The sequence below is a fragment of the Salvelinus fontinalis genome, chromosome 21 (assembly GCF_029448725.1).
Source record: "Salvelinus fontinalis isolate EN_2023a chromosome 21, ASM2944872v1, whole genome shotgun sequence".
NCBI lineage: Eukaryota > Metazoa > Chordata > Actinopteri > Salmoniformes > Salmonidae > Salvelinus > Salvelinus fontinalis.
This window is the reverse complement of record NC_074685.1, coordinates 22,004,982-22,030,277: the sequence shown is the minus strand read 5'-3', so window position 1 is coordinate 22,030,277 and position 25,296 is coordinate 22,004,982. Positions and strand designations below refer to the sequence as shown.

General features: G+C 47.5%; 1 protein-coding gene across 1 annotated transcript in view; it reads left to right on the top strand.

The window, feature by feature from the left end:
• Nucleotides 1-5,451: 5,451 nt before the first annotated feature.
• The window catches only part of LOC129819190 (basic proline-rich protein-like), a gene marked incomplete at its 5' end in the record, with an annotated part of 153,159 nt that continues 133,314 nt past the window's right edge, over nucleotides 5,452-25,296 (top strand). The window contains 5 exons of the mRNA XM_055875741.1: nucleotides 5,452-5,800; nucleotides 5,833-6,619; nucleotides 6,707-6,870; nucleotides 19,088-19,265; nucleotides 24,558-25,167. Of these exons, the coding sequence (XP_055731716.1) occupies nucleotides 5,452-5,800; nucleotides 5,833-6,619; nucleotides 6,707-6,870; nucleotides 19,088-19,265; nucleotides 24,558-25,167 (2,088 nt within the window). The remainder of the gene's footprint in view (nucleotides 5,801-5,832; nucleotides 6,620-6,706; nucleotides 6,871-19,087; nucleotides 19,266-24,557; nucleotides 25,168-25,296) is intronic.

Genomic DNA, 25,296 nt, shown 5'->3' with positions numbered 1-25,296 from the left:
ACTGTACTGCTTCATTTGTTCATTCTGATGGGGAGTTTAAGGTCATGTTTAAACTCTTGTCCCAGTGTTGTAAAGTTTTAAGTGGCTTTTATCTCACCCATGCTTATTTAAGGTGATAGGTCATGCTACTAAAACACTAATTAAATGTCATCTTGAAGTTTGTTTTTGTGATTTGAAGTAAATGGAGCTGTACAAGGTAAAGCAAGGCAAACAAAGCCAAGATGAACTACTTCCTGGTGCTCTGGGACTGGAGAGCTTCTCCAGTAGCACAGACAATTCCCCAAGCATTTGCATTACGGCGCTTAAAGAGCTTCCTTTGTTGCACTCTTCCAACAGTTTCTCTCTCCATCTCTCTCTCTCTCTCTCTCTCTCTCTCTCTCTCTCTCTCTCTCTCTCTCTCTCTCTCACGGCCTACATCCTCACTCTGAAGACATTAAACTCACTGCCGCTTACAGAGAGGAAAGAACAAGGGAAGTAAGATGAGGAGTGTGGAGAGAGGGAGAGGGGGAGTGGTGGAGCGAGGGAGGGAAGGAGAGAAGGAGGATGATAGAGAGGGTGAGGGAAGCAGAGTGCTGAGATGTTGGCCTCCTAATGTTGGATTTCAGTTTGGTCGCCTCTCTCTCTCTCTGTTTTTCTCTCTCGCTCTCTTTCCTGGTTTGGGGGGGGGGAGCTATATGGAGCGGGGTGTGTTGTGTGAGCGGCACGGGGTGCTGGGGATGCAGTAAAGCGACTCTGATTTGTGCCCACAGCCATCAGCGTCACTTGGGTTGGCTTGTCAGACCGGGGGAACATCAAAGCGGCCGGTCCGGGAGTGCTGTCACTAATAGTAATAGATATCATTTCAAAATCAGGGCTTGCCATTGTGTCTGAGTGAGGGTCTGAGGACCACCTTGGACATGCATGAGTGGATGGGCCCGGTCCACATGCCCATACTGGGGTGACGGGTTCAACTGCCAGGTAAAAGTCCAATATTGGCTTTCTGGGTGAGTGGTTGTGTAAATGTGTGTATCCTCATGGAAATGTGTTGATATACTGTAGTGGTTGATATTGTGAGCTTGAGCGAATATATGTTGGAAATAACAAAACATTGCATAGTGAGTTCTAAACAACTTTTGTATTTTACAAAAATTCCTCGACTTCCTAATTCAGTGTAATAGACACAATATAATGTTTATGAAAAAGCACCGTATTTATAACCACCAGTTCAGCTCATTATATGCTACTCACGAGGACACCATAACACACCCACAGTGACATTGTTCTCCTCCACCAATCAGAGAAGAGCTGAAGCTCTAATGGCCATAAACCACCCAGCCTGTGGTGTGAAGAACTTGACATCTCAAACGTCACTCCACATTAACACCACCTCATTTCAACCCTTCCTCCAAGAGAAGCTCTCTGACACTGGGGTCTGAAGGGACGTGTGTGGGTGTGTGTGTGGTAGAGCTACCTGTCACATATTCAATGTATGCTGTACCACTGGTGTGAGGAGGGTCGAGCTTTGAATGCTGATTGGCTGAAAGTCGTGGTATATCAGACCGTATACCACGGGTATGACAAAACATGTATTTTTACTGTTCTAATTACATTTGTAACCAGTCTATAATAGCAAGAAGGCAAGATGGGGGTTTGTGGTATATGACCAACATACCACGGCTAAGGGATGTATCCAGGCATTCCGCACTGCGTCGTGCAAAGGAACAGCCCTTAGCCATGGTATATTGACCATACACCACACCCCCTCAGGCCTTAATGCTTAATTAGAAAGCACAGGCATCAATGACAATTATTGTTCAGCGGTTGCTGTTTCAATGTTGCAGCTTCTTGAAGGCTGCCTGCTGTAATAGGTCACTCAGTGAAGGAACAAAGAAAATGTCCACCATGACAAAACCAATGCCTTGGTGAAGCCCTCAACATTAAACAGCATCAACAACAACAGCAACACATAATGACATATGTTACAACAAGGTCATAAGGTACGCACTTAGACACAGTACCATAACAAGCTGTAGTAGTGAACCCTGCAGGCCACTAGTATTTCCCAGTCTCCCTCCAGAACCTCCGAGATATTCCAGGTGTGTGATGCTGTCTAATTGGGGTTTGGTGTGACGTGTCAGGGAGTGATGGCACTGAGAGGCTGTAATTGCCCTGGTTCTGGAAACACCCAGTGTAATTCGTGCTCCTGGCTGGTGAGGCGTTGTCTGCCATGGTGGTGATGAAGGCGACAAATCCACATGGTGATAATGACCTGCTACATGCCCCAGCTCTTTGATTTGCACCCGTCGTATTATTATTCTCCCCTAGGAAGCAGGAATGTGTCGCTGTGTTGGTGTGTGATGGGTGGAAGGGGTTGGTTCTGTGTGTGTGCGTGTGTGTGTTTTTGTGCTGGTACTGGTACAGGTGTTTGGTGCTGTGATCACACTTGATTTCCATCATACGGTGATGTCATTGGGACTACACTACTTTACAAGCACATATCTCAAGATAGAATTGAAGACAACTACACAACTATCTTTCAAAATATCCTCCAGATGTCTATTTCGCTTCACATCCCAGGTTGTTATTGTAACTGAGATTGTGTTCTCAACAACCTACCTGGTTAAATAGGAATAATCATGTAGTAATCAGTGGTACATGAGATTCAGAGGTCACTAACTTTGATGCTTCCAGTATTAGGATACTGCCAGTATTAGGATACTATAAAGCTGTTGTTATTGTGTACAGCCACAGAGCCAATGGGGTCCTGGGGTTGTGTCACTTCATTAGGAGTAAAGGAGACATGTTTTGCTCACTGACCCTAAGACAAAGACTCCCAAAAGAGGTCAGGGGAGGACAAAGGAGGGTCGGACGGACGAGAGATAGACAGTTGACAAAAGAGCTTACGACGCACTGCCACTTCTCCTCTCCTCTATCCTCCCTCCTTCCTCGCCTCTCTCTCCCTCTTGTATTTTCTCGTCAGCTAATTATCCAGAATTAGAATCTTCTTTCACACCAGTGGTGTCAATCCGCCTTAGCTTGATCCGTCGGTCCCCCCCATGACTGGGTGCTAAACTTACGACAGCTGATGAGCTAGAAGCCAGCGGAGATTAATTCCAAGTGAAAAGCTGACAGGTCTGACATTGCAGAATTAAAAGAGGAGAGGCCTCTTTGTCTGGGCGTTTGGAGATAGAGATGGAGGCAGAGGGAGAGAGAGGTCTTGTTTGTGTGGTGTGGGCCAGTAGGGTGGCATTGTGAATGGGTGCCAGCGCTGCAGATACTACAGATACTGTCAGTGTGGGAGGGAGGGATCGGGTCTCTCCGGAGGCGCCTAGCTCTAACCAGGCCACATGGAGGGAGGGATGGAGGGAGAAAAAGAGAGAGGGAGGGAAGGAGGGTAGGGTAAGCCAAGTGTGAGAGAACAGGTAGGTGTGATGAGGACAACAAATCCCTTGTTCCAGGGCATGTCGACTGACATCTCCCTCATCAGCACTCACAGCGTGTGACCACAGTCATAATGACATCAGTGCGTGTGTGTGTGTGAGTTTCTGTGTGTGTGTGTTAATGCTTGTGTGTGTGCGTGCTCAAGTGTGTGTGTTTATGTGTGTGTTGATACACGCTCAAGGTTTGAGGGGGTGGGGGTTGGCAGTAAGCCTGGTTTTTGCATGAGTGAAGGACCAGGTTAGGACCAGGTTAAATGCTTTCTTGCCAGCCCAAATTAGTACTGTGTGGACACACAGAGGGCGTTTTGAGGTGTGATGGGAGGTTGTATGGGAAGAAGCATTGGTCAGATCTCTCTCTACTTACAGCCGAAACAAAACAGGGACATTAGGCTTGTGTATGAAAGGCATAATAACATTTAATGGGCTCCTTGTACAAGCATTGATCAAAGCATGGACTCTCATAAAGACATGAACATCTTCAAAGGGCATGTTTTCCTCTATAGAAGATGATTGTACATTATTATGATTATCACCATTATCATTTGGGGTAGAATAAGTCGGAGAGACCTGCTATTATCAGTTTATGTCCTTGTTCAAAGGTTAACAGGCATTTTACTCTACCCAAGCTATCTCAATTCCTTGCAGGGCATAGTTCAACCTTCAGTCATTACACACATCCATCCCACTGGTCCTCCTATCAGCCACTTTAGGGTTCAGAACATATTCCCCCGGCCAGCCCGTATAGAGTAGCCCATCTCCAGCTGATGGCTTAGGGAAGTGCCAGGGAGAATAGCAGGGAGAGGAAGCTGTGTGGAGGGGAGTTGAGGGGATGCAAGGGGAGGCTCTACAGACCAGGGTCCACTGGCGTCATTACCGAGCACTAGCCAGGGAACCCAAAGCTCCCAGCGCCTTTGAGGGTGAATTGCAAATTATAGACATGTCCAATGGCCAGCTTTCCTCTATTCTTCTTTGCAGTGAAAGGAGAAAAAAAGAGCTTTAGACACTCGCTCCCTGGCGCCCCTCCTCCCCTCCCTCTCTTCCGGCCTCGAGCCACTTGTCGGTGGAAAAAAGCAAATTTCTGAAAAATTTGCTGGAGTGCTTGTTTTATCAACAAGAGGCCCCCATTGCCTTCAACCTCCCTTATTTGGGAGGGATTGGTCTGGGAGGAGAGGGAGGGAGGAAAACAAAACAACAAGAGGGAAACGGTAAGAAAGGAGAGGAAAAGAAAGAGGCTGGAGAGACAGCTGTTGGGGAGGTTAGTTGGAGATTTCCAGCCATTAACTTCAGTACTAAGCCGGCCCCCCACTTGAGCCCAACAAGGGCCAGAGCCGGCCAGGAGCAGACATGAAAGAGGCAGGCCGGTTCTGCTCTAGTGTGCCAAATGTTAAGAAGTGAGACAACAATGATACAGAAATGAGTGACAGTCAGAGAGAGAAGGGGAGAAAGAAAGAGAGGAAGAGAGCGAGGGAGAGAGAGAGAGGGAGAGAGAGACGTTTGAGTAGAGGGGAAATGGGCAGGCGGTAGTGGAGAGTGAAGGACCGTCGGGGTGAGAGGAGGAAGGAGGCGTGGGGGTCTCAACCTTTCAAAGGCAGGATAAACAAGGAAATTAGTCAGTAATCATTTCCAGAAATTGCCTTCCTTCTTCCTCTTCTCCTCTGCAGACTCTAAGTCTCCATTCATTAGGGATCCTGGGCTGATTAAAGCATTTCAGCATCAGAGGCAGGTTCCAGCCAGGCCCTAGTGGAGGAGAGGAGGAGGATGAGGGCAGGGAGAGAGATCGAGAAGGGGGAGGGTGCTCAAGCCCACTCCACCACCATGTCTATCACTACCCTCCTCACCACCACCTCCACCACTACCCTCCTCACCACCACCTCCACCACTACCCTCCTCACCACCACCTCCACCACCACCCTCCTCACCACCACCTCCACCACTACCCTCCTCACCACCACCTCCACCACTACCCTCCTCACCACCACCTCTACCACTACCCTCCGCACCACCACCTCCACCACTACCCTCCTCACCATCACCTCCACCACTACCCTCCTCACCACCACCTCCACCACCACCCTCCTCACCACCACCTCTACCACTACCCTCCTCACCACCACCTCCACCACTACCCTCCTCACCACCACCTCCACCACTACCCTCCTCACCACCATCTCTACCACTACCCTCCTCACCACCACCTCCACCACTACCCTCCTCACCACCACCTCCACCACTACTCTCCTCACCACCACCCTCCTCACCACCACCTCTACCACTACCCTCCTCACCACCACCTCCACCACTACCCTCCTCACCACCACCTCCACCACCACCCTCCTCACCACCACCTCCACCACTACCCTCCTCACCACCACCTCCACCACTACCCCCATCTCTACCCCCTCACCACTACCCTCCTCACCACCACCTCCACCACTACCCTCCTCACCACCACCTCCACCACCACCCTCCTCACCACCACTTCCACCACCACCCTCCTCACCACCACCTCTACCACTACCCTCCTCACCACCACCTCCACCACTACCCTCCTCACCACCACCTCCACCACTACCCTCCTCACCACCATCTCTACCACTACCCTCCTCACCACCACCTCCACCACTACCCTCCTCACCACCACCTCCACCACTACTCTCCTCACCACCACCCTCCTCACCACCACCTCCACCACTACCCTCCTCACCACCACCTCCACCACCACCCTCCTCACCACCACCTCCACCACTACCCTCCTCACCACCACCTCCACCACTACCCTCCTCACCACCACCTCTACCACTACCCTCCGCACCACCACCTCCACCACTACCCTCCTCACCATCACCTCCACCACTACCCTCCTCACCACCACCTCCACCACCACCCTCCTCACCACCACCTCTACCACTACCCTCCTCACCACCACCTCCACCACTACCCTCCTCACCACCACCTCCACCACTACCCTCCTCACCACCATCTCTACCACTACCCTCCTCACCACCACCTCCACCACTACCCTCCTCACCACCACCTCCACCACTACTCTCCTCACCACCACCCTCCTCACCACCACCTCTACCACTACCCTCCTCACCACCACCTCCACCACTACCCTCCTCACCACCACCTCCACCACCACCCTCCTCACCACCACCTCCACCACTACCCTCCTCACCACCACCTCCACCACTACCCCCATCTCTACCCCCTCACCACCACCATCATCTCCACCACTACCACTATCTCCACCCCCTCACCACCACCATCTCCACCACTATCTCCACCCCCCCACCACCTCCACCACTACCCTCCTCACCACCACCTCCACCACTACCACCATCTCCACCACCTCCACCACTACCCTCCTCACCACCACCTCCACCACTACCACCATCTCCACCACCTCCACCACGACCACCATCTCCACCCCCTCACCACCACCACCACCACCACTATCTCCACCCCCTCACCCCCACCACCTCCACCACTCCTACTATCTCCACCCCTTTTTCCACCTCCACCACTACCACTATCTTCACCCCCTCACCACCTCCACCACTACCACTATCTTCACCACATCCACTATCTTCACCCCCCTCACCACCTTCACCACTACCACTATCTTCACCCCCTTCACCACCACCACCTCTATCTCCACCCCCCTCACCACCTTCACCACCTCCAACACTACCACTATCTCTACCTCCCTCACCATTACCACCTCCACAACTACCATCCTCACCACCGAAACCTCCACCACTACCACTATCTCCACCCCCTCACCACCACCACCTCCACCATTATCTCCACCATTTACTCCATACTGCCAAGTCCAGTCACTCTCCCTGAGGCTTCAGGCCCTATTCAGACGGCAAAGGCAAACATGGAGGGATGATGATTGGGGAATACGCTATTTAAAAATATATATTTAACTTTAATTTAACTAGGCAAGTCAGTTAAGAACAAATTCTTATTTACAATGACGGCCTGCCCCGGCCAAACCCAGACGACGCTGGGCCAATTGTGCGCCCAGCGTCGTAGACTGACCAGGTGAATACAGACGAAGTGATCCCTTATTGATGTCACTTTTAAGCCTTGAGACAATTGAGAAATGGTTTGTGTAAAAGATGTACGTTTTTTTTTCAAATCAAAGTTTATTTGTCACGTGTGCCAAATACAACAGGCGTTCACCTTACAGTGAAATGGTTACTTACAGGCCCTAACCAACAGTGCATTTTTAAAGTAAAAAATAGGTATTAGGTGAACAATAGATAAGTAAAGAAATAAAAAACAACAGTAAAAAGACAGTGAAAAATAACAGTGACGAGGCTATATACAGTAGCGAGGCTATAACAGTAGCGAGGCTATATACAGTAGCGAGGCTATAACAGTAGCGAGGCTATATACAGTAGCGAGGCTATATAGAGTAGCGAGGCTATATAGAGTAGCGAGGCTATAACAGTAGCGAGGCTATATACAGTAGCGAGGCTATATAGAGTAGCGAGGCTATATAGAGTAGCGAGGCTATAACAGTAGCGAGGCTATATACAGTAGTGAGGCTATATAGAGTAGCGAGGCTATAACAGTAGCGAGGCTATATACAGTAGCGAGGCTATATAGAGTAACGAGGCTATATAGAGTAGCGAGGCTATAACAGCAGCGAGGCTATATACAGGCACTGGTTAGTCGGGCTAATTGAGGTAGTATGTACATGGTTATGGTATGGTTAAAGTGACTATGCATATATGATAAACAGAGAGTAGCAGTAGCGTAAAAGAGGAGTTGGCGGGTGGTGGGTGGTGGGACACAATTCAGATAGTCCGGGTAGCCAATGTGCGGGGGCACCGGTTAGTTGGGCTAACTGAGGTAGTATATACATGAATGTATTGTTAAAGTGACTATGCATATATGATAAACAGAGAGTAGCAGCAGCGTAAAAGAGGGGGAGGGGGCACAATGCAAATAGTCCGGGTAGCCATTTGATTACCTGTTCAGGAGTCTTATGGCGTGGGGGTAAAAGCTGTTGAGAAGCCTTTTGGTCCTAGACCATTCTTGATACACATGGATATGGTAGTAGGCGCCATGCGCCAGACGCACAGGTTTGTGTCAAGAACTGCAGCTCTGCTGGATATTTCATGCTCAACAGTTTCCCATGTGTATCAAGAATGGTCCACCAACCAAAGGACATCCAGCCAACTTGACACAACTCTGGGAAACATTGGAGTCAACATGGGCCAAGATCCCTGTGGAATGCTTTCGGCACCTTGGGAGTGCAACTCAATATTAGGAAGGTGTTCTTAATGTTTTGTACACTCAGTGTAAATGTTTGATTGTAGGTCACAGATGCTACATTTGAAAGGAATAGTAGGCCTATGTTAGTCTAGAATAGCATGTGATGAGTATTCAAAGATCCAATAATGTTTGGCACATCTGCGCTCAGATGTCAGCTGTATTCAGCATGCTCTTCTAGTTGTAAACACCCAACTAATGTATACAGTGGTGGATCTAAATTCCTTCTCTGGACTGGGCTACATAAGGATGTCAGGGTGTATGTATGTTTGGTTGCTAACAACATATTAGAGTTTTCTCCTAGTTGTTTTATTCTTTCAAACATTTTCCAACTTAACCAATTATCCATGTATCTTTCATTTTAAGTGTTCATACACTTTAAATATATACTAAAAACACAAGAAGCACAAAAATATTACAAGAATGTAAAACCTTACTGTACATGATCGGAAATAGGCACTTTAAAGGACCAATTGACATGCAACAGCGGGAAAATTAGATCATCACCCAGAAGCCTGTATTGTAATACAGTACAGTAAACCAGCATCATATCCTTTTTCCCTCTGTCGGACCAGTCGAAGAAAGCAATACTCTGCAGCCAGACAGCCATTCACATCAGAGAGAGGCCTTCTCCTCAACAGTACAAAGAAAGTTTTGGGCACTAATTGCAAATCCCCATGGGTAAATTAAAGAAGCTATTTGTTCTCTTCAACGTCCCTCTGGAGGAACACCTATTTATCACTAAGATTATTCCCCCCTTATTTTGTCTGAGACCCTGACAGAGGTTTTTGTTGTGGTTCTGTCTCTCTCTCTCTCTGTGTTTATGTGTGTGTGTGTGTGTGTGTGTGTGTGTGTGTGTGTGTGTGTGTGTGTGTGTGTGTGTGTGTGTGTGTGTGTGTGTGTGTGTGTGTGTGTTCTGGCGGGGCATAGGTCTAGTACAGACGCCTCATTATAGCCAGGCTCATCTTGCAGGCCCTCCATTTCCTTCCTGTGAGCTCATAATGTTGCAGCAGCAGCTCTGGCACTAGGTGCTGGAGTGATGGATGGCATCATCTCACCAGGCCTGGCCCACTGCACATTGTCAGACCAAATACCGCTACAAATGATACTGATGACGTATTGGAACCAGGTACTTCTCGATGAAGAGATTCTGATATTAACAAGGACAAACCTGTTGAAATGAATAGTGCATGAAGTGAATGATGTTTTGCTCAACTGTAATGCTGAGCTGTGTACTATTCAGTTTACATGTTATATGCTGCTTTATTGTAGCTCCCTTTATCTGATTAGCAGCTGTTGTCAATCACTTGTGGGTCTGAAAAGACGATTATTTTCCTTAATAGCATGCAGTGAATTTGTACTAGATGAAAAGTGGAAATTAGTATGACATCATGGCATATAAAGGAAACTGACTGATATATCCTCCGTTTCAAACCTCCTTTCAACCCTCCTTTCAATTTTCCTTTCATCCTCCTTTCAATTTTCCTTTCACACCTCCTTTCAATTTTCTTTTCACACCTCCTTTCAACCCCCATTTCAATCTTCCTTTCACACCTCCTTTCACACCTCCTTTCAACCCTCCTTTCAACCTCCCTTTCAACCCTCCTTTTCAACCCTCCATTCATCCTCCTCAAATTAGATATGCGTCTTGGAGGCATGCTTTGATGTGGGTGTCTCTTGTGTGTGTGTTCGCACGTTGGAAGCATCTGTACATTCACTCTGCCACAACAGTACACAGTTACAATCACTCACCCTTCTAGATCATTTGAAACAGTGTGCGACCGTGGCAAAATTGGTTTGACTTTAGATAGCTTATCTGTGGGGCTAGTTAGAGTCCGTCAATAATTTACACAATGTGAATGGGACAATTTTTTCATGTTGTTGCACACATTTGAGTTTTCTCATTAAATTGCTATCAATATTTGTATATGAATTTCTACAATTTATGTTTGGTTTGAGATTTTCAAGTCATTTAAATTTGAATCAATTGACATTTTAAAATGTTCTCCTATTGTGTCATTTACAGATGGTTCCTAACTAGCCCCATAGGGATATCCAAAGTCAAACCAAATTTATCATGGGCATTACAATTGTGCAGCTGCGCTCCGAATTGAGGATTACTTGGGTGCTGCCAGCTGTGCATATGAAAAAAAAACAACCCAAAGAAAACTGTGGTGTACCCTTCATCAAATCACATCAAATCAAAGATTATTGGTCACATACACATGGTTAGCATATGTTAATGCGAGTGTAGCGAAATGCTTGTGCTTCTAGTTCCGACCATGCAGTAATATCTAACAAGTAATCTAACAATTTCACAACAACTACCTTATACACACATGTGTAAAGGACTGAATAAGAATACGCACATATAAATATATGGAGCGATGGCCGAACGGCATAAGCAAGATGCAGTAGATGGTATAGAGTACAGTATATACATATGAGATGAGTAATGTAGGGTATGTAAACATTATGTAAAGTGGCATTGTTTAAAGTGACTAGTGATTTTTTAAAAAAAAATTATTTTTATTTTACCAGGTAAGTTGACTGAGAACACGTTCTCATTTGCAGCAACGACCTGGGGAATAGTTACAGGGGAGAGGAGGGGGATGAATGAGCCAATTGCAAACTGGGGATTATTAGGTGACCATGATGGTTTGAGGGCCAGATTGGGAATTTAGCCAGGACACCGGGGTTAACACCCCTACTCTTACGATAAGTGCCATGGGATCTTTAATGACCTCAGAGAGTCAGGACACCCGTTTAACGTCCCATCCGAAAGACGGCACCCTACACAGGGCAGTGTCTCCAATCACTGCCCTGGGGCATTGGGATATTTTTTAGACCAGAGGAAAGAGTGCCTCCTACTGGCCCTCCAACACCACTTCCAGCAGCATCTGGTCTCCCATCCAGGGACTGACCAGGACCAACCCTGCTTAGCTTCAGAAGCAAGCCGGCAGTGGTATGCAGGGTGGTTTATTCAATTTTTTATTATTAAAGTGGCTAGAGATGAGTCAGTATGTTGGCAGCAGCCACTCAATGTTAGTGATGGCTGTTTAACAGTTTGATAGCCTTGAGATAGAAGCTGTTTTTCAGTCTCTCGGTCCCAGCTTTGATGCACCTGTACTGACCTCGCCTTCTGGATGATAGCGGAGTGAAAGGCAGTGGCTCGGGTGGTTGTTGTCCTTGATGATATTTTTGGTCTTCCTGTGACATCGGGTGGTGTATGTGTCCTGGAGGGCAGGTAGTTTGCCCCTGGTGATGCGTTGTGCAGACCTCACTACCCTCTGGAGAGCCTTGTGGTTGTGGGCGGAGCAGTTGCCTTACCAGGCAGTGATACAGCCCGACAGGATGCACTCGATTGTGCATCTGTAAAAGTTTGAGTGTTTTTGGTGTTTTTGGTGACAAGCCAAACTTCTTCAGCCTCCTGAGGTTGAAGAGGCGCTGTTGCGCCTTCTTCACCACGCTGTCTGTGTGGGTGGACCATTTCAGTTCGTCCGTGATGTGTACGCTGAGGAACTTAAAACGTTCCACCTTTTCCACTACTGTCCCATCGATGTGGATAGGGGGGTGCTCCCTCTGCTGTTTCCTGAAGTCCACGATTATTTCCTTTGTTTTGTTGACGTTGAGTGTGAGGTTATTTTCCTGACACCACACTCTGAGGGCCCTCATCTCCTCCCTGTAGGCCGTCTCGTCGTTGTTGGTAATCAAGCCTACCACTGTAGTGTCGTCTGCAAACTTGACGATTGAGTTGGAGGCATGCATGGCCACGCAGTCATGGGTGAACAGGGAGTACAGGAGAGGGCTGAGAACACACCCTTTTGGGGCCCCAGTGTTGAGGATCAGCGGGGTGAAGATCTTGTTTCCTACCCTCACCACCTGGGGGCGGCCCGTCAGGAAGTCCAGGACCCAGTTGCACAGGGCGGGCTCGAGACCCAGGGTTCGAGCTTAATGACAAGTTTGGAGGGTACTATGGTGTTAAATGTTGAGCTGTAGTCAATGAACAGCATTCTTACATAGGTATTCCTCTTGTCCAGATGGGTTAGGGAAATGTGCAGTGTGATTGCGATTGCGTCATCTGTGGACCTATTTGGGCGGTAAGAAAATTGGAGTGGATCTAGGGTGTCAGGTAGTGTAGAGGTGATATGATCCTTGACTAGTCTCTCAAAGCACTTCATGATGACGGAAGTGAGTGCTACGGGGCAATAGTCATTTAGCTCAGTTACCTTAGCTTTCTTGGGAACAGGAACAATGGTGGCCCTCTTGAAGCATGTGGGAACAGCAGACTGGGATAGGGATTGATGGAATATGTCCGTAAACACATCAGCCAGCTGGTCTGTGCATGCTCTGAGGACGTGCCTAGGGATGCCGTCTGGGCTGGCAGCCTTGCGAGGGTTAACACGTTTAAATGTTTTACTCACGTTGGCTGCGGTGAAGGAGAGTCCGCAGGTTTTGGTAGCGGGCCGTGTCGGTGGCACTGTATTGTCCTCAAAGCGAGCAAAGAAGTTTTTTAGTTTGTCTGGGAGCAAGACATCGGGTCCGCAACGAGGCTGGTTTTCTTTTTGTAGTCCGTAATTGACTGTAGACCCTGCCACATACCTGTCATGTCTGAGCCGCTGAATTGCGACTCTACTTCGTCTCTATACTGGCGCTTAGCTGTTTGATTGTTTGATTGCTTTGCGGAGGGAATAGCTACACTGTTTTTATTCGGTCATGTTTCCGGTCACCTTGTCCTGATTAAAAGCAGTGATTCGAGCTTTCAGTTTTGCATGAATGTTGCCATCAATCCACGGTTTCTGGTTGGGGAAGGTTTTAATTGTCGCCCTGGGTACAACATCACCGATGCACTTGCTAATAAACTCTCTCACCGAATCAGCGTATACATCAATGTTGTTGTTCGATGGTATCCGGAACATATCCCAGTCCACGTGATCGAAGCAATCTTGAAGCGTGGAATCAGATTGGTCAGATTGACCAGCGTTGAACAGACCTGAGCACGGGCATTTCCTGTTTTAGTTTCTGTCTATTGGCTGGGAGCAACTAAATGGAGTCGTGGTCAGATTTGCAGAAAGGAGGGTGAGGGAGGGCTTTGTATGCGTCGCGGAAGTTAGAGTAACAATGATCCAGAATTTTTCCAGCCTAGGTCACGCATTCGATATGCTGATAAAATTTAGGGAGCCTTGTTTTCAGATTAGCCTTGTTAAAATCCCCAGCTACAATAAATGCAGCCCCAGGATATGTGGATTCCAGTTTACATAGAGTCCAATGAAGATCTTTCAGGGCCTTCGAGGTGTCTGCCTGGGGGAGTGTACACGACTGTGATTATAATCGAAGAGAATTCTCTTGGTAGATAATGCGGTCCGCATTTGATTGTAAGGAATTCTAGGTCAGGTGAACAAAAGGACTTGAGTTCCTGTATGTTGTTATGATCACACCACGACTCGTTAATCATAAGGCATACACCCCCACCCTTCTTCTTACCAGAGAGATGTGTTACGAATCCCGCCGAAGATGGGGCCTCTTCCCGTTCGGGCGGCGCTCGGCGGTCGTCGTCTCCGGCCTACTAGCTGCCACCAATCCCCTTTTCTGTTTCATTTAGTTTTGTCTGATTTGTTGCACCTGTTTTGTGTTTAGGTTTATTGTGGGCTATTTAAACCCAGTTGGCCCGCCGACTTTTATGCGGGCTTGTTTTTCTGTTTGTGGTGTCTGTTCCCTGTGGATTTTTGTCCTGTTTGTTTTGGACTGTACTTGACACGCCTTTGGATGTGTGGCGTAGCCGTCTCGTGTTATATCTTTCTGGAAATATTAAATCCACTTGCTACTCACTACACTGCTCTCTGCGCCTGACTCCTTTATCACCACTACTGGAATTGTGACAGAAGCCCGCACCAAAACATGGAGTCAGCAGGAGCAGCGACCACCCCTCTTCCATCGATGGAGGAGCGTGTCCTCCATCACACCGCCGTCCTACATAGGATCGGTTCGGCGATGGACCTGATGATGGAGAGGATGGAGCGATGGGAGAGGAGTGGTCTCCCGACATCTACCCCAGCTCCTCCACAGACGACGCAACCCACTCCTTCCACGTCGTCGTCTGGTTCTGGGTGCCAGGGGTTTTTGCTCCAGCTGGAGCTCTACCTGGCTACCGTTCATCCGACTCCCTCGGGCGAGGAGAGTGTTAGCCTCCTTATCTCCTGTCTGATGGGTAGAGCCCTAGAATGGGCCAACGCTGTATGGAACGGCCCAGACTCGGCTCGGGACCACTACCCAGAGTTCACCCGCCGCTTTCGGGCCGTATTTGACCACCCTCAGGAGGGCCGAGCGGTGGGTGAGCGACTGTTCCACCTCAGACAGGAGACGAGGAGTGCGCAAGACTTCGCCTTGGAGTTCCGGACCTTGGCTGCTGGAGCGGGGTGGAATGACAGGGCCCTGATGGACCACTATCGATGTAGCCTTCGGGAGGACGTCCGTCGGGAGCTAGCTTGTCGGGACACTACACTCTCCCTCGACGAGCTCATTGACATGTCGATACGACTGGACAACCTGCTAGCTGCCCGTGGGCGTTCAGAGGGGGTCCTGTCAGTTCCACCTCCCAGCCCTCCCGCTCCAACTCCGATGGAGTTGGGAGGAGCTGCATCTAGGGGGACCGGCGGAGGAGGCTCCTCCTGCACCTACTGCGGCCGGAGAGGACACACTTCGGACCGGTGCTGGAGGAGTCAGTCAGGGAGTCGAGATGGCAGGCGGAACACTTCTCGGCCACCCCAGGTGAGTAGGCACAAAACTCACCCAGAGCTCCCTGTTGGTCACATGTTTTTGTTTATTTTCTTCCCCGCGTTTTTCCCCTCTCTCCAGCATAAGGCGCTAGTCGATTCAGGCGCAGCTGGGAGTTTTATGGATCGCGGACTCGCCCGTAAGTTGGGTATTCCGTTAGTGCAGATAGACCCACCTTTCCCCGTGCACTCCTTAGATAGCCGACCGTTAGGGTCAGGGCTGGTCAGGGAGGCCACGATACCGTTGGACATGGTAACGCAGGGGAATCATAGGGAGCGGATCAGTTTCTACCTTATTGATTCACCTGCGTTTCCAGTGGTGTTGGAGATTCCCTGGTTGGCTAGTCACAATCCCCTCATTTCCTGGAGACAGGGGGCTCTTCAGGGGTGGTCAGAGGAGTGTTCAGGTAGGTGTATAGGAGTTTCCATCGGTGCCACGTCGGTGGAGAGTCCAGACCAGGTTTCCACTGTGCGCATCCCCCCAGAATATGCCGATTTGGCGTTCGCTTTTTGTAAAAAAAAGGCGACCAAATTACCACCCCATCGACGGGGGGATTGCGTGATAAACCTCCAGGAGAACGCTGCACTTCCCAGGAGTCACGTGTACCCACTGTCTCAGGAGGAGACGTTGGCTATGGAGACATATATCACGGAGACTCTGAGACAGGGGTTCATTCGGCCCTCCATGTCACCTGTCTCCTCAAGTTTCTTTTTTTTTAAGAAAAAGGAGGGAGGACTGCGTCCGTGCATTGATTATCGAGGTCTAAATTCGATCACAGTGGGATTTAGTTATCCGCTACCTCTCATCGCTACGGCGGTGGAATCATTCCACGGAGCGCGTTTTTCACAAAATTGGATCGAAAATTGAGATGAGTGGAAAACAGCGTTTAGTACCACATCAGGCCATTATGAGTACCTCGTCATGCTGTATGGGTTAAAGAATGCTCCAGCCGTTTTTCAATCCTTTGTCGATGAGATTCTCAGGGACCTGCACGGGCAGGGTGTGGTGGTATACATTGATGACATCTTGATTTATTCTGCCACAAACGCCGCGCATGTCTCCCTGGTGCGCAAGGTACTTGGGTGACTGCTGGAGCATGACCTATACGTCAAGGCTGAGAAATGTGTGTTCTCCAAACGAGCCGTTTCCTTCCTGGGTTATCGTATTTCCACCTCGGGGGTGGTGATGGAGTGTGACCGCGTTAACCTGTCTAGGATCAGCGTGGCGCTAGCGGCACACCCCCTCCCCCCCCCACTGAAAAACCAGTGCCGCGAAATTCCAAAAAAATATTTTTTTAAAATATTTAACTTTCACACATTAAAGTCCAATACAGCTAATGAAAGACACAGATCTTGTGAATCCAGTCAACATTTCCGATTTTTAAAATGTTTTACAGGGAAGACACAATATGTAAAGATGTACATCTATTACCTAAAAACACATTAGCATAATCCACCATCTTTTATTTGTCCACCAACACCAGTAGCCATCACCAATTCGGCTAAACTAAGATATTTATAGCCCCTAACCAACAAAAAAACTCATTAGATGACAGTCTGATAACATATTTATGGTATGGGATAGGTTTTGTTAGAAAAAAGTGCATATTTCAGGTATATGGCATAGTTTACAATTGCACCCACCGTCACAAATGGACTAGAATAATTACAATGAGCAACGTGTTTACCTAACTACTAATCATCAAACATTTCGTAAAAATACACAGCATACACGAATCGAAAGACACAGATCCTGTGAATACAGACAATATTTCAGATTTTCTAAGTGTCTTACAGCGAAAACACAATAAATCGTTATATTAGCTTAGCACATAGCAATTAGCAGCCCAGCATTGATTCTAGCCAAAGTGAGCGATAAAAGTCAACATCGCCAAAAGATATTAATTTTTTCACTAACCTTCTCAGAATTCTTCCGATGACACTCCTGTAACATCACATTACAACATGCATATACAGTTTGATCGAAAATGTTTATATTTAGCCACCAAAATCATGGTTAGACAATGTGAAATGTAGACAAGCTGGTAAAGAAAAAGTCCTTGCGCCACTTAGACAGTGATCTACTCTTATACATAAATACTCATAAACGTGACTAAAAAATATAGGGTGGACAGGGATTGATAGACAATTTAATTCTTAATACAATTGCGTTATTACATTTTTTAATTTATCCTTACTTTTCAATACAGTTTGCGCCAAGCGAAGCTACGTCAAAAAACATGGCGTCCTAAGCCACTAAAATGTTTCGACAGAAACACGATTTATCATAATAAAAATGTCCTACCTTGAGCTGTTCTTCCATCAGTATCTTGGGCAAAGGATCCTTTCTTGGGAGAAATCGTCTTTTGGTGGAAAGCTGTCCTCTTGCCATGTGGAAATGTCAACTGCGTTCGGGATGAACTGAAAAGCGTGCCCAACTTTTCACATCGTTGCAAAAATAAATGTCCCAAAATCGCACTAAACGGATATAAATTGCTATAAAACGCTTTAAATTAACTACCTTATGATGTTTTTAACTCCCATAACGAGTAGAAACATGACCCGAGTAATATTACCCCCTTCACTAATGCTTGGAAAAGGTGCGGGCCGGTGTCCTCTAGGCGCATGACGCAGCTCCAAAAGAATGACTAGCTTCAGGGTTTTTTCATTTGTGGGGCCTGTGAACGCGCAATCGACCCCATTGGAATCGTCATCACGTAAAGGCATCCAGGGGAAGACGTAAGAAGTGTCCGTATAGTCATAGCAACGACAGTGCCCTTTTAACTGACTTCAGAAGAGTGGCCAACATTTCTCAAATCTGACTCCATGTCAGGGAAATTGCTGTAGAATGGGCTCTGTTCCACTTAGAGACAAAATTTCAACTCCTATAGAAACCATAGACTGTTTTCTATCCAATAATAATAATAATATGCATATTGTACGATCAAGGATTTTGTGGGAAGCCGTTTCAAAAATTTGCCAAATTAGCATAAATAGTCTAAACAGCGCCCCCATCCCCAACAGGTTAACGCCGTGCGTAATTGGCCGACTCCGACCACGGTAAAGGAGGTGCAGCGGTTTTTAGGGTTTGCCAATTACTACCGGAGATTATTCGGGGTTTTGGCCAAGTGGCGTCGCCTATTACCTCACTGCTGAATGGGGGGCCGGTGCGTTTATGTTGGTCGGCTGAGGCAGATAGAGCTTTCAGCCAGCTGAAGGCTCTGTTTACTGACGCGCCCGTGTTGGCGCATCTGGACCCTTCGTTAGCATTCATAGTGGAGGTGGATGCATCCAAGGCTGGGGTTGGAGCCGTGCTGTCACAGCGCTCGGGTACGCCACCGAAGCTCCGCCCCTGCGCTTTCTTTTCTAAGAAGCTGGATCCGGCGGAGCGGAACTATGATGTGGGGGACCGGGAGTTGCTAGCTATGGTAAAAGCCCTGAAGGTGTGGAGACCCTGGCTTGAGGGGGCTAAACACCCTTTCCTCATCTGGACTGACCACCGCAATCTGGAGTATATCCGGGCGGCGAGGAGACTGAATCCGCGTCAGGCTAGGTGGGCCATGTTCTTTACCCGATTTAGATTTACCATCTCTTATCGACCAGGTTCTCTTAACACTAAGGCCGACGCGCTGTCCTGTCTCTATGACACTGAGGACCGGTCCATCAATCCAACTCCCATCCTTCCAGCTTCTAGGCTGGTGGCTCCGGTGGTATGGGAGGTGGACATCGAGCGGGCGTTGCGGTTGGAACCTGCGCCCTCACAGTGTCCGACCGGCCTCAGGTACGTGCCGCTTGGTGTTCGTGATCAATTGATTCGGTGGGCTCACACTCTTCCTTCTTCAGGTCATCCAGGGATTGCGAGGATGGTGCGTGGTCTTAGGGGTAAATACTGGTGGCCCACCTTAGCTAAGGACGTGAGGCTTTATGTCTCCTCCTGTTCGGTGTGCGCGCAGAGTAAGGCTCCTAGGCACCTGCCTAGAGGGAAGTTACAGCCCCTCCCTATTCCACAACGGCCCTGGTCTCATCTATCGGTGGACTTTGACTGATTTTCCCCCATCTCAGGGGAACACCACCATTCTGGTCGTTGTGGATCGGTTCTCTAAGTCCTGCCGTCTCCTCCCATTGCCTGGTCTCCCTACGGCCCTACAGACTGCGGAGGCTCTATTTACCCACGTCATCCGGCACTACGGGGTGCCGGAGGATATCGTAACTGATCGAGGTCCCCAGTTCACGCCCCGTGTTTGGAGGGCGTTTATGGAGCGTCTGGGGGTCTCGGTCAGCCTGACCTCTGGTTATCACCCCGAAAGTAATGGGCAGGTGGAAAGAGTAAACCAGGAAGTGGGTAGGTTTCTGAGCTCGTATTGCCAGGACCGGCCAGGAGAATGGGCGAGGTACGTCCCATGGGCGGAGTTGGCGCAGAACTCACTCCGTCACTCCTCCACGAACATATCGCCATTTCAATGCGTGCTGGGATACCAGCCGGTCCTGGCTCCGTGGCATCAGAGTCAGACCGAAGCTCCTGCGGTGGAGGAGTGGGTACAGCGCTCTAGGGAGACCTGGCGGGGGAGTACTGTTACGAATCCCGCCGACGATGGTGCCTCTTCCCGTTCGGGCCGCGCTCTGCGGTCGTCGTCTCCGGCCTACTGGCCACCGATCCCCTTTTCTGTTTCATTTAGTTTTGTCTGATTTTTTGCACCTGTTTTGTGTTTAGGTTTATTGTGGACTATTTAAACCCAGTTGGCCCGCCGACTTTAGTGCGGCTTGTTTTTCTGTTTGTGGTGTCTGTTCCCTGTGGATTTTTGTCCTGTTTGTCTTGGACTGTACTTGACGCGCCTTTGGATGTGTGGCGTAGCCGTCTCGTGTTATATCTTTTTGGAAATATTAAATCCACTTGCTACTCACTACCCTGCTCTCTGCGCCTGACTCCTTTATCACCACTACTGGAATTGTGACAAGATGTTTGTTTCTGCCGTGAAACAGAGAATGTTACAATCTCTGATGTCTCTCTGGAAGGCAATCCTTGCTCCGATTTCGTCTACCTTGTTGTCAAGAGACTGGACATTGGCTGGTAGTATACTGGGTGGTGGACCAAACAGAGAATCAGCTTCGGGAAAGTTGTATTCCTGGTCGTAATGTTGGTAAGTTGATGTTGCTCTTATATCTAATAGTTCCTCCCGACTGTATATAATAAGACTTAAGATTTCCTGGGGTAGCAGTGTAAGAAATAACACATAAAAACACGAAATACTTGTCACGGCCATCGAAATGAGTAGACCAAGGCGCAGCGTGCATAGAGTTCCACATGATTTATTCCGATGAAACTCACAAATAAAAATAAGAAAGTGCAACGAAACGTGAAGCTATGTAGTGCTCGCAGGCAACTAGACATAGACAAGATCCCACAATCAATACTGCATAGTTTCCAAAGAACGCGAAGTGAGGCGGCCATCTCTGTCGGCGCCGTGACATACCATTTTTTTCCTAATCATCTCGCAAATCTTCATTTTGGATGAGATTGACTTTTTGACCAAAATTATACTATTTACACTTTGTTATCAATTTTGACGCTACAATAAATGTTTCTGACTCTTATTGATGCCACATAGGTCGTTTTCTACGTTTTCGGTTCAGTTGCGGTTTAAAGCATACTAAATTTTCTACATTTTACATAATACAATTTTTTCTGATACCCAAACGGCCTACTATTTATGACGCAAATACAGTTATCCAGACATGGCCAATGTGACATATTTTGATAAGTATGTAATATACTGTATATAGTCATTGTGTGTTCCATGGTAAATTACTTTGATTCTGTATGAAATAGCTGTGGAGCTGTGGACATTTTTTACACGTTTATTAGAACCAAAGTATGACATTTCTCAATGAATTCTGACAATTCTCACATTTTAGAAGAATATTTGCTTTACACAAAACTTCCAGACTTTCTAACGACAGACAGTCACATTCTAAAAAGTCAAGCTACTGTGGGAACATGCAAAAGGTTATGTTCCTACAGTCAAGCTAATGAATCTAAAGGTCAAGTTAATGAAGCCATTATAATGTTACATTTTTGATTAATGTCTTACTGCTTATACCTAACCTATAGTATCAAATATAATTTGATTAATGCTACTGATAACAGTATCCATTCTTAATTTGAGATGCCATTTAACGTGAACTGGAATATGACACATTGCCTCGAATTCTCGCATCCATCAAAAACAACACCATCTGCGGTTGGTAGAAGTTATTATTGAGTAACAGAGACCGCTCAAACTTAGGGCACTGACGTTCAATGATGTAATCAAACCAAGCCCTGACGTAAAGAGCCCCCTAGCTGGGTCAGGCTGACTCACATGACAGGACACTAGACCCTGTTGTGTCAGGACTGGCCCCAGAACACAGCACCACTTCCACCTTATGTTGTTCCACCTCTGCTCTGCTGGAAGGACTTGACGAAGTAGATCCCTCCTTCTCAACTCCTCTATATAACACTGTCCTAAAGGTCTTTACTGCCCAGCCCTGCCCAGGCAGTCAAGTCTATAGTCCACTCATTTTGACCTTAATAATCACAGCTCACTATGAATCAGAACTAGCTTCCTGCTCCATGCATGCTGAAACAGAATCCTCCTCCTTCGCTCTGAATTCTGAGGTGTCTCTCTATTGAGGTACAGACTGTCGTGAGAGTAGCAGAGGAGGACAGAGAGAGAGAAAAAAGCCCATCCCAGGCCGTAGACAGTGAGTTGTGGCAGGTTAGGGGCCTTTCTCTGCCATTGAGGAAGTGTTTGAGTTTTATTGGTTTCAAATGACACGACAGGCCTTTTTTAAGACGTTGTAGACGTGGTGGTAAAAAAACAGTCTGCCCTCCCCAGCATTAAATGTCCCTGTGATCTTTCGCATATTTATAGGTGCTGTCTTGTGTCACATGGCTTCCATTTCTTCACTTGTTGGGACCCCTGTGGCTGTTTTTACAAGCAGAGGAATGAAGGGGTCAACGGATCTGCCATCAGACCCCGGCCCAGAGAGAGAGAGAGGATGGTCTATAGGGGAGGTGGGCCTGTTTTCGGGACTGGTTCACCCACTTTGAGTTCCAATGAGATAAGCCAGAAAGGTGAAAGGAAGAATTTGAGTTCCCAATGGCCATCTCAATAGCCGTAATATGATGTTATGTAATTTTTCACTGTTTGTGACGTTATGAGCCATTATATTTTACATTATATTTGTCACATATTACCATGCAAACGTACGTGATGATAATCAGGTACTGTACAACAAACTGTAACCACAGCACAACGCTGTCTTGATCACAGCTTAAAGTCCATACTTTATCTGTGATCATGGCACTAGTACAGCATAATGATACAGATATTTAAAATCTTGATATCACAGTTCTTTCACATCTCTAGGTACCATGGGTTGGTTTGATTACTGTCCTGTCTGACGATGTTACAGTTATCAGTATAATCTTAGGCCAATAAATGTGCAATGCCACCCTCAGTGTCACACGCTCAGGTTACATCCCCAAAACACCACAGCCCAAGTTTACAGCCTTTTGTATAACACCAAGTAAAAAGTTTCCAGAAAGCATTAGGTGTCACTGTCAGCAGGGTAAAGAACCAAAGGGCTGAGGTGGCCATTTTGAGTGAAGAGCACATCCTGTAGCAGAGATACCAGGAAGAACTTTCAAGACACTGAGGAGGATGATTTCAGGTCTCTCAGCATTTCTCCTGTCCTAGTGTTCTTGTCACTGTCTGTGTGTCTGAGAGAGAGAAGAAGGGCGCAGGCAGGAATGTCAGAGACCCGGGAGGGCATGGCGTTGCATGACAGGGAGCGAAGAGGCCCCCTCTCTCTCTCTCTCTCTCTCTCTCTCTCTCTCTCTCTCTCTCTCTCTCTCTCTCTCTCTCTCTCTCTCTCTCTCTCTCTCTCTCTCTCTCTCTCTCTCTCTCTGCCTGCCGAGAGCTGCTCTGTGTCTCCTCCTTTCCATGTGGTGCAGCAGCCCAGGTTTTAGTGGGCACTAAAAATACACTGTTAAACACAGTTTTAAAAGTTCCTAAAAGCATTTTTCCTCTCCAGGGTTGGCACTTTTAACTGTGATCAGGTTTCACATGCGACATGAGAGCACCTGGGGAGAGGAATGAAAGAGGCCGGGGAAAGCTCCCACACATCGTGGGCTCCTTGTAAAAACGTAGAGGGAAAACCAATCAGATTTATTGTTTTAATCAGTGCATGTGGTGTCTGTCTCTGTCTTTCTGTGGGATGACTCTGTGACCCAGACACTCTGGAGTAGAGTCCTCTCTTGTCCAGGTCAAAGGCATGGAGTATAATTTCACTCAGGACGTTCTACTGACTCATCTTAATAGCTGCTTCTCACGTGATGACACAATACCATCCACCTTTCCAGGAAATGCACTGTACGGTGTCCATATTAGGACAGCTTCAATCTCAGCAGGATGCTTTATTATAGCTGTTACATGAACAGGAAAGAGGTTCCAAAAAGACGAATGGCGGCATGTTACTGTTGTTGATAATCAAGTGAAACATGAATTAACCCCACAAGAGGAAAGATGAATATTTTTGATAACTAATCCCTTGACTGAAGTGAGTCAGCCTGACAGTCTGTCCGACCCCTGCAGTATTGAGTTGGTGGGACATGTCCTCTCCTCTGTGAAGTCCCAGCAGTGCTCAGGAGGGAGGGAGTATGCCGGGGTCAAGCTCAATGTAACAAGGCACATAGAGAGGAGGCCCTTCCCTCCTTCCATCTCGTAAAAATCATTTTTATTTGTGCTTTTTCCCTTTTATAGTCCTATTTGTGGCTGCAGGAAAGCATTTGAAAGCAGTAAGAAAAAAAATGTCTAAAGTCCTCTCTTCAGGGGATAGGGCCTGGTGGGTTTTAGGGGAAGATGAGGGTTTAAAGGGGGCTTGGAGCTTCGTAGGGTTCAGAGGTCACATTCAGAAGGGTGAAAGGTGAGCCGTTTGGTGTTTTAAGGAGTTATTTTATATAGTGTTTGGGATGAAAGGTATTAGTTAAGCATGAAGTAGGGTCGTCTTTTAAAAGTGGTGGTCTCAACAGACAGAAACACAGGGAAGTAGTGGTCTCAGAAGAACAGAAACACAGGGAAGTAGTGGTCTCAGAAGAACAGAAACACAGGGAAGTAGTGGTCTCAGAAGAACAGAAACACAGAGAAGTAGTGGTCTCAGAAGAACAGAAACACAGGGAAGTAGTGGTCTCAGAAGAACAGAAACACAGGGAAGTAGTGGTCTCAGAAGAACAGAAACACAGAGAAGTAGTGGTCTCAGAAGAACAGAAACACAGGGAAGTAGTGGTCTCAGAAGAACAGAAACACAGAGAAGTAGTGGTCTCAGAAGAACAGAAACACAGGGATGTAGTGGTCTCAGAAGAACAGAAACACAGGGAAGTAGTGGTCTCAGAAGAACAGAAACACAGGGAAGTAGCGGTCTCAGAAGAACAGAAACACAGAGAAGTAGTGGTCTCAGAAGAACAGAAACACAGGGAAGTAGTGGTCTCAGAAGAACAGAAACACAGAGAAGTAGTGGTCTCAGAAGAACAGAAACACAGGGAAGTAGTGGTCTCAGAAGAACAGAAACACAGGGAAGTAGTGGTCTCAGAAGAACAGAAACACAGGGAAGTAGTGGTCTCAGAAGACCAGAAACAAGAGCAGGTATGAAAACCCCAGTTATTGACATCCACGGTGCGGAACATACACCTCTATAGTTATGACTAGGAGAACACAGCCCAGAGAAAAGTAAGGTTTTATAGTGAGTAGGGCTGTGGAACACAGAAACGTCAT